Below are 12,744 nucleotides of genomic sequence, written 5' to 3'. Positions count from 1 at the left end.
GGTCGGCACGATGCTTGCTCTGCTTGTCAGCCGGCTTCTCGTAAGGGATGTTGGCCCTGTCGCGGGTTGCCCCATTGATGAGGGGGGGAGGAGGCTCGTGCTGTTTGCTCATGCCTGGTTCCACGATTCGTGGGCATTTCGGGTCGTATCCTCCGGCCTGTGGGGGCGTTGGGAGACTTCTCCTTCAAGGGGTTTGGGGCTGGTGGGGCAGGCTGCTTCCCCTGCGCTCAGCTGGGTCATCTTGGAATGGGTGCGCTTGGGTGTGGTCGAAACATCCCCGTCCCTCAGGTGGGTTTCCCGCCTGTTTCCAGTGCCAAAACGGGACTGTGTGGATCTGTGGTTTATTCTGGACTCGTCCTTTAGAACCCCTGGATTCCTTGCCCCTAATTCGGATGACCACTTTGTCCTAGGTCAAGCTTCTTTTGGAGCTGGGTGCTTGGATGGTGTCTGGACCTCTGGGAGACATATTGGCATCATCCCGATTCACTCGGGGCTCAGGGACTGGTTAGGTTTTGTTGTGGGGTAGCAAGCTAACTGCTTTCGTTACCTTCCTTTTGGCTTGAATCTGGCACCTCACATATTCATGCGTCTTAGATGGTGACCTGCCTGCGTCTGCTAAAGGTTCGGGTTTTGTCCTACCTCGATGACTGGTTGGTGTGGGCTCCCAGCCAGTCTGCATGTCTGCTCACCAGGGATGTGGTTCTTTCCAAACTCGCCAGGTTCGGGTTCATGGTGAACTAGAGGAAATCCCATCTGGTTCCATCCCAGGTTTGAACCTGGCTGGGTCTCCTGTGGGACTCTCAGAGCACTTCCTTGTCTCTCCCTCCTGAGTCGTTGCTGCGGCTGCAGTCCAGCCTTGGCTGTTTCTTGGGGGGGGGGGATGATTCCCGGGTCACTTGGTAGTTGTTCGAGCAGTTGTCTGAACTTCGCCGTGCTAGTTTACCCACCGGGTTGGGTCTGGCTTCGACATCTGTTCTGGTTCCTTCGGAGACATCCCTTCCACCTCTCACGATCGCTAGGTTCGGCCTCCAGGGGCCTTGCGTCGCTGGCTTCCTTTTCGGATTTTTCGGAGTTCAGTGCCTTCGGATGCCTCATCACTCGGCTGGGGTTTTGTGACCAATGCTCACCATGCTGGCCAGGTGCCATGGGCTCCGTCCTTTCATCGGGACTCGTAGCACGTTCCGGAAGTTCTCGGCAGTTTGGTTGTCTCTTCGGAGGGTTCGGGTTGCTCAAGGATCCACGATCTGGCTTCATTCGGACTGCTCTCCAGTGGTTCATTGTCTGAACCATGGCGGTTCTCTTCGGTCCATGGCTCTTTGGGGCTGGTCGCGTCAAGTGACTCGTTTCCTGGATTCTCAGTGTGGTTCACATCCAGGAAACGTCCTGGCAGAAGGCCTGTTTCGGTTCATTCCCCTGCCCACGGAATGGACGGTTGACACAGACTCCTTCTGTTGGCTCTGCCGGACATACAGACTCCCAGATTTGGACCTCTTTGCGTTAGGCGTGGTCTCGGCATCTCCCGATGTGCGGTGCCCTTCCCCGACTGCAGAGATCCCTTTCAGTCGACACCTTTGCCGAACCCAGTCGAGGTGGGGTTACCTGTACCTCTTTTTCCTGGTTCAGCTGTTGTTTCAGGTTCTGGCTCGTTTGAAGGCGGTCGGCCGAGCAGACAGCACACTGGACTTGTGGTCCTGGGTTCGATCCCAGGTGCCGGCGAGAAACAATGGGCAGAGTTTCTTTCACCCTATGCCCCTGTTACCTAGCAGTAAAATAGGTACCTGGGTGTTAGTCAGTTGTCACGGGCTGCTTCCTGGGGGTAAAGGCCTGGTCGAGGACCGGGCTGCAGGGACACTAAAGCCTCGAAATCATCTCAAGATAACCTCAAGAAGGCTTACCATGGGAGAGTAGTCCTTCTGGCTTCCTGGTGACCGGCCCAGCCTTGGTTTCAGGCGCTGCTTGCTCGGTGTTCGAACCAGAGATGTTTTCCGCGACTCTGTCTTTCAGCAGATCGGCCCGGTCTGTTACGTGGCTGATTCGGTCTACTACTCCACTTTTTGTGTCTGGTCTTTTTGATGCGGATTTATCACCACTTGTATAGTGATGAGGTGGCTTTGTTGATGGAGCCTCGTCTCGGCGACAGTATGAAGTGTCCTGGTGATCTTTTTGCCATTTTCTTCCTCTCCATACATTATCTTCTATTTCTGATTGGGTTGTCTTGTCCTTTTTTTCGTGGCTTTTTCAGGACCGTCATTTGATGCCGAATTCTGTCGCCTCTTATCAGTGCGGAGCTGGTGGAGCCGCTTTGAGCATTCGGGATGGATGTCACTACCACCCCGTTCTGTATGTTTTCTCGTGCTTTGTTTCACCACCGACCTCCTCATGCGCCGCCTGAGCCATCCTGGTCTTTGGACTGGGTGCTCTCTTTTTTTTTCTCTCTCCTCGGTTTGTGGTGGCCCCTTCAGTTAAAGATTGTTTTTCTAAAGCACTGTTTCTGTTGGCACTGGCCTCTGGGGGTCAGGTGGGTGAGCTTCACGGTCTTCAGTACAAGAGTTTCTGCTCTTTTGGTCCTGGTGGTCGGTTTATTCGGTTGTAGCCATCTTCTTTTCTGGCGAAGAACGAGATGGCGGCTTTCCGGAGAGGCCCTTGGGTCGTTGATGTTTGGTTGGTCAGGCCGGGTGCATCATGTGTTGTCAGGTTGTGGCTCTTCGCCGTTATCTGCTCACCTCGGCTTCTGTGGCCGGGTATGTGCTTTGGGTTGATCTGGTGTCCCTCGTTCCCTGTTCCAGGGCTTGAATATGCCAGGTCGTTTGCAGTGTTAAGTCTAGCCAGCCTGCGGTCTACCCTCGTGCCCATGACGTTCCAAAGTTTGCTGTTTTGGCTGTTGCGTTCGGCATCATGTCTTGAGCTGACTTTTGCGAGTGGGGGTTTTGGAAGGTCGAACAGGGTCCTGGCTGCCTGTTATTTGGTAAATGTTTCTGTTCAAGATGTTTCGTGTGTCGCTTTGGGTCGCAGGTTGCAGCCAGTTGTCTTGATTTACAGTTGAGCAGCGAGTGGCAGCTGCCTCCCAGGTAAGTCCCTCTTTTACTTGTCTTTGGTTAGGCAGCTGCAGGGAGCCGGAGGGGCTTCCCACAGAAAACCAGCGTTGAATGTAATGAAACTCCATTTTCTGCATGAGCCCCGGAGGCTCCCGGGCACCCTCCCTCCGGTCGGCGGTTTTCCCGTTATTTTGTGATGCTAGGCCTCTGAACTGGAGGTGTTGAGTAGCCGGCACAGAGGGTCCGGGGAGGGGAGAGCTCTATGGACAAGCAGCGTGGCGGCGGTGTGTGACGTTTGCTAGTTTCCTTGTTCTTTAGGTTGGGGGAGTTCTGCCTCTCTGTTCGGTCCTCGGTTGCAATTTTCTTACCATGTGGGATTCTGTCTTGTTATACCTACCTTTCTGGGTGCTAACCCCCAGTCGATGGCAGACATGGAATGGCCTCCCCCCTCCCCCCAGGTACGAGGTTTCCATAGGCCATTGCTACTTTCGCCTCTGAGGGGGTCATGTTCTGACCCGTGGTCCCCGGTAGGCTGAACTCCAATTGACTGATGCTCCAGACTAAAGTATTGCATATCAGTCAGATAGCTCCAGGGAGCCTCCGAGGCTTACCCAGAAAATGGCGTTTCAATACATTCAACACTTTTTTTTTTTTTTTAATTTGAATTGAAAGAAAACTAGATTACCATGCTGTGAAGGCATATTTTGTCAAATTACTATCCCAGTCTTGGTTAGCATAAAACAGCCATAAAGTTGTATTTATCAATAAAGGTGCATACTGTATTTATAAAAAGTTTGTTCTGCCAGGAAATTATTATATTTAAGAAGTATTTTAATACTTTCTATATTGATAAGCTATAGTCTATAACATATATTTTTGAATTAGTATTGTATTGCTATATATATTAATTCTTGCTCTCTCTCAATCTGCAGCAGAGACAGATAGGAGAAGTTCGAGGCACAATGGATGAGTAGGGTTTGGATAACCTTATTTATCTTAGAAATATATACCAGGTGTGTGTGTCCTGTGATTGTCATCTGTGTCAGGTGACTGAGGAGATGTGTAGCACAGACAAGTATATTTAGGTTGATTCTTGCCATAAGATTATTAAAAATGTGAGCCGTATATTATGCAAATAACTGTTAATACATTACACGTATATGATAGAGCCAATTATATTTAAGAATATATTAAAGTGGTCATTCAACAATATGAAGCAACACTAAAGTGATTATAATTTAATAAGTGTTTGAAGATGTTTGGAGGACTTTTATGAGCTCTTAGCAATCAACATTGGTGATCACATTTCATACTCAACCTGATCATTTTTGGAAAGTATTGTAATCAATTGAAAAGCATTTCTAATTGTGAATATTAATTAAGAAGAAATGTTAGGTGAGGGCAGCAGCTAGTCCTGGAACTATGAAAGTTAAAGATTAATTTATTGCATTCCATTGTTTATTGCTTCTGTACTTCCACTTTCATCCCATGAGAAAAAACTTACTCTACTCCAATCACATCTTATTGCCCAGAGGTTGTCATGTACGAATTGATTATTTTTTGATAAGTAGAGTGGAAAACGTTGATTTAGCTTTTATATATAAACATTTAGTTTTGGTCAGATCAGATCTTTATGAATGTGTTCGCACTAAAATGTGAACAAATTCATTTCTTTGCATGGAGGTGCATAACATACATGATTTTGTGTGTATTCACAGTGGAAAAGTGTTGAGTAAATGTGGAATAAAGCTTCCAATTTAACAAAACCAGTGTAAAGAATGATTTTGTATGACAATTGATCCTTATAAAGTGTGTTCTTGATAGTTTTGATCTGAGGTCATTAAAATTTGTTATAAATCAATAATGCTAATTAAAAATTATCGGGACAAAATATATAATATATACTTTGTATTATTTAATAAATAATATATTTTATAAATCATTTTTATTACAATAAAAATGATTACCCCTTGGAGAATTTATTATAAGCTCTCTAAATAATTTTAATAAAGAATATTATATAAAAAATACAATGCAATGAACACTGAACATTAATGTGATCATATTAAATATACTTTAAAATAATTTATAATTGTGCATTGTGGCAAGCTTCCTCAATGTAGTATAATCTGAACCTTAATACATTCCTTTTCATTATTAACAATGATAATCAGAAAGCTGTATAAAATACGTTCTAGGGAATGTTACCTTCAATTTTGTTACCGCTACGTATATCCAAATATTTAGTATTGGTAGAAAAATTGTGTGGCATTTGTAAATGTGTTGTTTGAAGTGCTGTTTCAGATTGATTGATGTTATTGTTGAACTATTTTTTAAGTGACTAGTAAATTTTGGGACTAATTCTCTTACCTGTGCTATCTTGTATGTGATAACTATATAAATTTAGCATTTACTGTCTCTTATTTATTGTAGTTAAAATGGAGATGAGGAGGCAGTTTTATCTATTAGAATGTTTTGGTATTACTGTTCCTAATCTAATTGCCAGTACTTGTCAGTTATCCATAATAATGTCTGCCAATCGTGCTGCTAGAGTCTGATTGACTATGTGAATGTGCAGGTGATGTGAACACTTAAACCACTAGTGTGTGAAATCTGTGAGAATATATAAACACACCTCCAAAACCCGTATTATTTAGTTTGACATGATCTAGATTTGCATGAAATCCGGAGTTTTCCATAAATTTTTTTCTTTGGTCATCATCAGTGTTTCTATTTTTCATGTAACACTCAAAATGAATATGAACCATAGAATTGTGTTTTAAATAGCTTTCCCAAAATTCCAACGGTTTTTCAGTATTGTCTATACAGCATTCAGAATTTTGTAAAAGCATGACGAGCCATATCAAAGGACTTACCATTCAAACCCTAATATTTCCCAGTGCTCTATGGGTGAATTTAAAAAGCAAAAATTCCTTTCATCCATCATGATGGACAATTACCAGTAGAGCCTGCCTTTTGCTTCCCCACACCCTTCTAATGAATTCTAGCGAGTGTTAAACACTTGGGTTTGTGTTTATGTACCAGTACTCTATAGTAAAGAATATTTCATACAAGAAAATAAACTATTGCATGAATCATTTGGATTTTTTTATATAACAAGACATATACAGTATTGTAAAATTACATGAAAATATAGTCTAAAAGCATATTTAATCATTTCTTTTTAAGTTTATTGTAATTGTTATAATCTTTAAACAATATTTAAAAAAGTGACCAGCATTTGTCTGCCAGAGATGCCTTGTGACATTTGAAATTAGTAATACTGTGATTGGACAATGTGCTTTTATTAATGTTTCCACTGAAAGAAATCTTGAGTGCACTTGCACTCACAAGCGAGTTAAAATATAAAAGAGTACAGTGCCGTATATGAAATAAAAGTATGAAAAATTTTCTTGAGCTATCATTTTTAGTATTTTTAAGTTTAAATAGGATTACTAAATTGCTGGTTCATAGGATGCTTTATCCTCAAGAAAAATTTTAACGAATGTTTTAAAAAATACTGTTTGTCCAGAAAATAAACAAGGATAAATGCAGTTCCACCAACTGCACTCTCAAACTCCCAAAATATTTGTATCAAATTAAAATTTGATACTCATTATAATTACCCCATTTCTCACTTTCATGGGGTAGAGGGGCATCAGCTTAAAGATAAAATTAGTAATATAAGAGATTGTAGTTATTAAATAATAAAATATTAAAAACTCATCCATTTATATCATTCAGAATACTGTACATCATCATAATGCCATTAATAAACAGGCACTACTAGGCAAGGACAATATTTGGAATGTTGGTGGGGAAACAAGAGGGCATAAATGGGAATTCAGTACAGGTAGTCCCCATTATATGAATGCTGTTAAACATACACTCGTCCATCTGAACAGCCTTCCAAGTCAGTTTTTGTTTCAATCTACTATATTTAAGGGCCTCTGGTTTACAGTTGAATTCAGAGTTTGTCGCTCATTAATTAAATACGAGTCCATTATTGGGTTTGTTGTGGCACAACTTTGCCCTCACTAGCCCAGTGTTTTCCACGTGGATGTGGGATGGTATCAGCATTTTTTCCGATATTATTGTGGGAGGCAGGGCGTGTGTGTGTTTAATTACCTAAGTGTAGTTACAGAATGAAAGCTATGCTTATGGTGTCCTGTCTTCCCAGTACTGTCATGTAACGCTTTGAAATTTGATGGTTTTGGGTTCCACCACCACTTCACTTCACTTATTCCAATTGTCTTCTACTCTGATGGTACTTTCTGATGTTTTTTCGGTAGCTTTGTTTTCTTAATTTGAACCTGTTCTCATGTTTTTAAAGCTGCCGTTTTCAAAAATTCTTCCTTGTCAATTTCTACGATTTCTGGTACTACTGCATTGTGTAAGTAGTGACTTGCTGTCACTTACCTCTCGATAGAATCCTTGGTGAATCGGATACCTTTTACATAGTTTGCCTTATGTGCTTTTGTTCTAGTATTGGCATCTTTAGTGATATTTAATGCCTTTTGAATATCCTGCACCTTTGATGGTGCTACATAGTCTCCCTGGCTTGGTGCCATCTTTTGATAATTATTTCTACTGTACAGTACTTATAAGTAGTGATCATATTGCCTCTTTTTTTCTTCTATCTTCTAGCTTTTAGTCTATTTAATGACTAAACTCTCTTCATAGCTCATATTTTTCAGTTCTGGAAGCCATTTAGTTGCATTTCTTTTGACCTTTCTAGTTTAGTGATATGCTTCTTAAGATATGGGCACCACACAACTGCTGCATATTTCAACTTTGATCTCACAAAGGTCGTGAATAATTTCTTTAATATTTTGCCATATACAGTAAATATTTAATAGCAATTCTACAGTTGAAAAGCGTAGCATGCGCTCCTCGTACAATGTTCCTTATATGATCCTCAGGTGACAGTTTTTTTATTCAGAACAACCCAAAAAGCTATCTATCGATCAGAATACTTTAAAACTTTTTCACTTAATTTGTAGGTTGTGTTGTCTATTTTCTCCTATTCCACATTCTATAACATGGCATTTATTCACATTAAATGCCATTTGCTACATGGTGCTCCAAGCACTTATTTTATCTAGGTCCATTTGTAGGGCATGGCAGTCGTCTAGGTTTCCTATCTTCCCTATAGCTTGGCATCATCAGCATACATGTTCATATAATTCCGTATTCCTTCTGGTAAATAATTTATGTAAACGATAAACATTATTGGCACAAGAACTGAACCCTATGGTACTCTGCAATAACACTCCTCTAGTCTGTAATTACCTCTAAGTACTACCCTCATCTTTGCCAGAAAATTGTTCATCCATATCAGCAGTCTCCCTGTCACCCCTCCAGCACGTTCGTTTCCAAAGCAACCGCTTGTTTGGAACTCTGTCAAAAAGCCGTTTCTAGGTCCAGATATTGTATCATTGGGGGTATGGGGCAGGAAGCAGAGCAAGTGTGGGTTTATAGAGCATGTGTGTGTGTGTACCTGAATTTACCTGACAGCATTCTGGACCTAGTGCTAACATCAGAAGAGGGCATGATCGATCTAAGTCAAGTAAGGAGAAAAGCTCACTCCATCGTGTGATCACAATATTCTAAGATGGAATACAATTACAGAAACTCGTAAAGGTCCAGGATGATGACCTAGATTACCATCGAGGAAACTATCAAGGAATGAGAGAGGAATTTCAAACAACCTCATGAGAGCTGATATGTGATCATGGCATGAAAACATCATGGACAAATTTAAAAAACTCTTACAAAGATATTGCCAAATAAGGAGAAAGAAAAGAAAGGGAACAAGATGGGTGACACAAGTAGTAAAAAGAGCGCATAATAACTAAACGGAACCTCTGGAGAATATAAATCATCGATGAACATCTTGGATTATGAGATATATAAAAGGGCATTAAATTCAGCCACCCAAGAAAAAAGATTAGCCAAAGGAAATTGTTAAAGTAAACTTGCCTAAAACAAAAGGAAGATCCAAAATCATTCTATGCATGTACACATAGTAAAACAAAACACTGTAGGACCCCTAAAAGATGAGACTAACCAACTTATGTTGGATGATAGAAGGGCAGCAAACACTCAATGAATACTTTACATCAGTGTCGGCCCTGCTCCTTATTGTCCAAACTGCATTGTCCCTCTTACGGTCGTGCATATTCTTGTTAAATATTCTGACTTCCAGGACGCACATGTATCTTGCTTCCCGAACATCCCTCGCGGTCACTTGTCCCTTGATAGAATTCTTGGTAAATCAGTTACCTTTGATATCTTTCGCCTTGTTCGTTTTTATTCTCATATTGGCATCCTTAGTGATTGTTATAAATTATGCTTACTGTTATTGGGGGTATAGAGTATTAAGGAGAAGGGCCAACAGCTAGAATCAGGATGTATCAAAATTAGTGGAGATCAGATAGGCCCGGCCCCCAATAAGAACATAAAACAATATTAAATTAGTAGCTTAAAGTAAATATGTCAGTCTAGAAGTTGATCACTGATCCCCTACACAGGAAGAATGGATACTCCTTTAATATTACTTATTTATTAACCCCTCTAACTACCCCCATATACATTACTATCATAACAATAACTACTTTACCACACTATCTTACTTTAACTACCTTGGTCCACATAGACAGGATACAAGGCTTACGCTTGGGACAAGCTAGGGTAAAGTCTACTTGAAAAGAGCTTGAAGGCTTGGAGCAGCCTGGGGTAAGCAAGCCCCACGAGGTACCCTAGTCCCAACACAAACAAAGCCCGACCAGAGAAGAAGGCACCAGCTTCCGCGCTTCCTTACTCTGAATCGCTGCTGGCCGAATACTCAGCTAATCGTACAGCAGCCATCAATCCAAGTTTACTCAGACATACTTTACTAATTCCCCTAAACATTCTAAGAATAGCTGATAATTAGTTCAATGTTATAATTAATCAACAACAAGCTCAGAGTCTGAATGCTCTGTGAGAAACAAGATTCGTCTTTCATCTGGCAAGGAAGATAGGAACAAAAGTGCATCAGCACTCCTATCAATTAATGTAAAGTAATTATTTAGAGCTCAGTTTGATCTCTGGTTTCCAACTACGGAACCCAGGGTCGTAACACTCCTCCCCCCCTTCAGAGAAAAAAAATGTGGCTACTAGAATAGTAGTCATATTTTTGTAAGAGTATACAGAGAATAAAAAGGAAAATCTATGCAATAAAAAAATCAAACAAAAACAAAAATTTCTCTGCGAGAAAAAGCACAAAGGAATTCTCTGAAAGAAAAGCACACGAAAATAAATGTTCTGAAAGAAAAAGCACACACAAAAAGGAATTCTCTGAAAGAAAAAGCACATACAAAATGGTCCATGTACACTTCCACTATATTAGTTGTTAGATATACTTCAAACTTTTTACATGCTAACACTAGCGCCAACGCTTCTTTTTCTACCACTGAATAATTGCGTTGCGCCTTGTCAAATTTCACAGAGTAATAGTATACTGGGTGGTCCACTTGATCATCCCCAGTTTGCAACAACACTGCACCAGCACCCGAGTCAGACGCGTCAACATGAATTTTAAGTGGTCGATCGAACCTTGGACTAGCGTGCACTGAGGCGGAAGCTAAGATCAATTTCAAATTTTTAAACGCCTCGGCACAGTCTGTTGACCACTTAAATTCAACGGCCTTCTGCAACAAGTCTGTGAGAGGCATGGCGACACTGGAAAAGTTCTGACAAAAGCGTCAGTAGTACGCACACATACCGATAAACCTTTGAACGTCCTTTTTAGATCGGAGCACTGGATACTCCAGAATGGCACTGATTTTATCTTGCCGAGGTAACACTTTTCCTTGGCCCACTTCATAACCAAGGTACGTCATTGTGTCTTGGCCAAAATGACACTTTTTTTTGCATTTAGAGTTAAATTTGCACTTTTCAGAACTGTGAACAACTGGCGTAACCTAGCTATGTGGTCAGCCCAATTACTATCAAAGAGCACAATGTCATCTAAATACGCCCGACAATTTGGCACATTACCGAGCAGAGAGTTCATTAGCTTCTGGAAAGTGGCAGGGGCATTATGCAAGCCGAACGGTAACACTTGATACTCGAAGACACCATCGGGTGTTATGAAAGTAGTTAGTTGCTTGGCACATTCAGTGAGCGGGATCTGATAATAACCCCTTGAGAGGTCGAATTTCGAGACGTACGTGGCGTTTCCGATCTCGTCGATGCAGTCTTCGAGGAGGGGCAGCGGATAGGCATCCACGATGGTCACCTTGTTGAGCTGCCGATAGTCGCTGCATAATCGCCAGGAGCCGTCTGGTTTGGGGACCAAAAGGCAGGGCGAGCACCAAGAGCCCTGGCTCTGCCGGATGAGGCCGTGCTGGAGCAGAAAGTCGACCTCTATTCGTACGATGGCCTTCTTTTCCCGACTCATTCGATAGGATTGGAGGCGAATGGGGGGTGTATAGTCCGTCAACTTGACATCATGGTAGATGGCATCAGTCTGGGTCGGGACCTCCCCGAACAGACTGAGAATTCGTCAAGCAACGACTGCACCTCTTCACGTTGGGCCATCTGCAAATGGGACAGTCCCTCCTCCACAGCATTCACAGAACTAGAATTATTGAGAATGAGATTAGTTGGGTCCCCAGAACAATCATCTCCTCCCTCACTGGAAAAGAAAACATTGGTTAGTGCGACGGGCCTGGGGCCCCTGGAACTTCTTCAGAGGGTTCAAGTGTACAAGCATCACCTGGTTACGCTTGTCAGATTGCCTTACTTTGTCCGTGAGATCCCCAACCTTTTCTGTCACAATATAAGGGCCTTCGTACTTGTGAGACATATTGTTCCCTAGTCGAGGTTTTAATATCAGGACAGGGTCACCAGGCTGAAATATACTTATCAACTCTATCATGCATTCGGAGGCCAACATGAGATGGAGACCACATGAAATGGACTTTGTTACCATCCTTAATAATTTTGTTGTATTTGTGTCTAGCTTCGGACACGAGCATGTTACAGTTATGTCTTAAAGAGTTGAGAGCATTTAAGGATGATAAGGAGTCACTTACAATTAATGTATCAAGTTTGGAGACTTCCACACATTTCAGTGCAAGGAGCAAGGCAAATGGTTCAGTCTGAAGAGTAGAGGTCCAGTTGTTTATACGGACTCCCCACTCAAAGTACAAGCCATTGCCCATTGTCAGAACAACTGCACTTCCAGCTGCACCCGTGGTGCGGTGTAGGGAACCATCAGTGTATATGATTTGAGAGAGAGAATGCTCTGTGGACAGAGCATCAATATGGCTTACGGCGTTGAGCTTTGCCTCAAGACGAAGCTTGGACTGATCTGTAATTTGCTTCTTGGGTGAAAAGGGAGGGATTAAAACTGGAAAGGGTGTAACCTCCCACGGTGCAGGAAAGTGCCGTTGTTGTTTCTCTTGGTACAAATAATGAACCTGATACATTCTGAGTTGAGTTCCAGTTTTTGCTATCCATTTGGAACAATGCTTATCTTCAATAAAGAAATTCTGGAGGGCTTCTGTGCAAGGGTTAGGATGAGTTAGCCTAAGCATTTTTATACCAATTTGACAGTTAATTTCAATAACACGATCAACAACGCTCGGAATATTAAGTTCCTTTCTCATATTAAGTATCTTTGTGGTATGAGGGGACCCAAGGATTATCCTCAAGGCTT

The 12,744-nt window shown here is 42.0% G+C and overlaps 1 protein-coding gene across 3 annotated transcripts in view; it reads left to right on the top strand.

Moving 5' to 3' along the window:
* The window catches only part of LOC123757915 (phosphatidylinositol transfer protein vib), a 32,134-nt gene extending 25,373 nt beyond the window's left edge, over nt 1–6,761 (top strand). For all 3 annotated transcript variants that reach the window (XM_045741863.2, XM_045741861.2, XM_045741862.2), the window contains one exon: nt 3,968–6,761. In XM_045741863.2, coding sequence (XP_045597819.1) covers nt 3,968–4,009 — 42 coding nt within the window. In that variant the 3' untranslated portion in view covers nt 4,010–6,761. The remainder of the gene's footprint in view (nt 1–3,967) is intronic.
* The last annotated feature ends 5,983 nt before the right edge of the window (nt 6,762–12,744 follow it).

This window comes from Procambarus clarkii, chromosome 40 (assembly GCF_040958095.1).
Source record: "Procambarus clarkii isolate CNS0578487 chromosome 40, FALCON_Pclarkii_2.0, whole genome shotgun sequence".
NCBI lineage: Eukaryota > Metazoa > Arthropoda > Malacostraca > Decapoda > Cambaridae > Procambarus > Procambarus clarkii.
The sequence above is the reverse complement of the archived record's forward strand: the minus strand, read 5'-3'. Positions and strand labels throughout refer to the sequence as shown.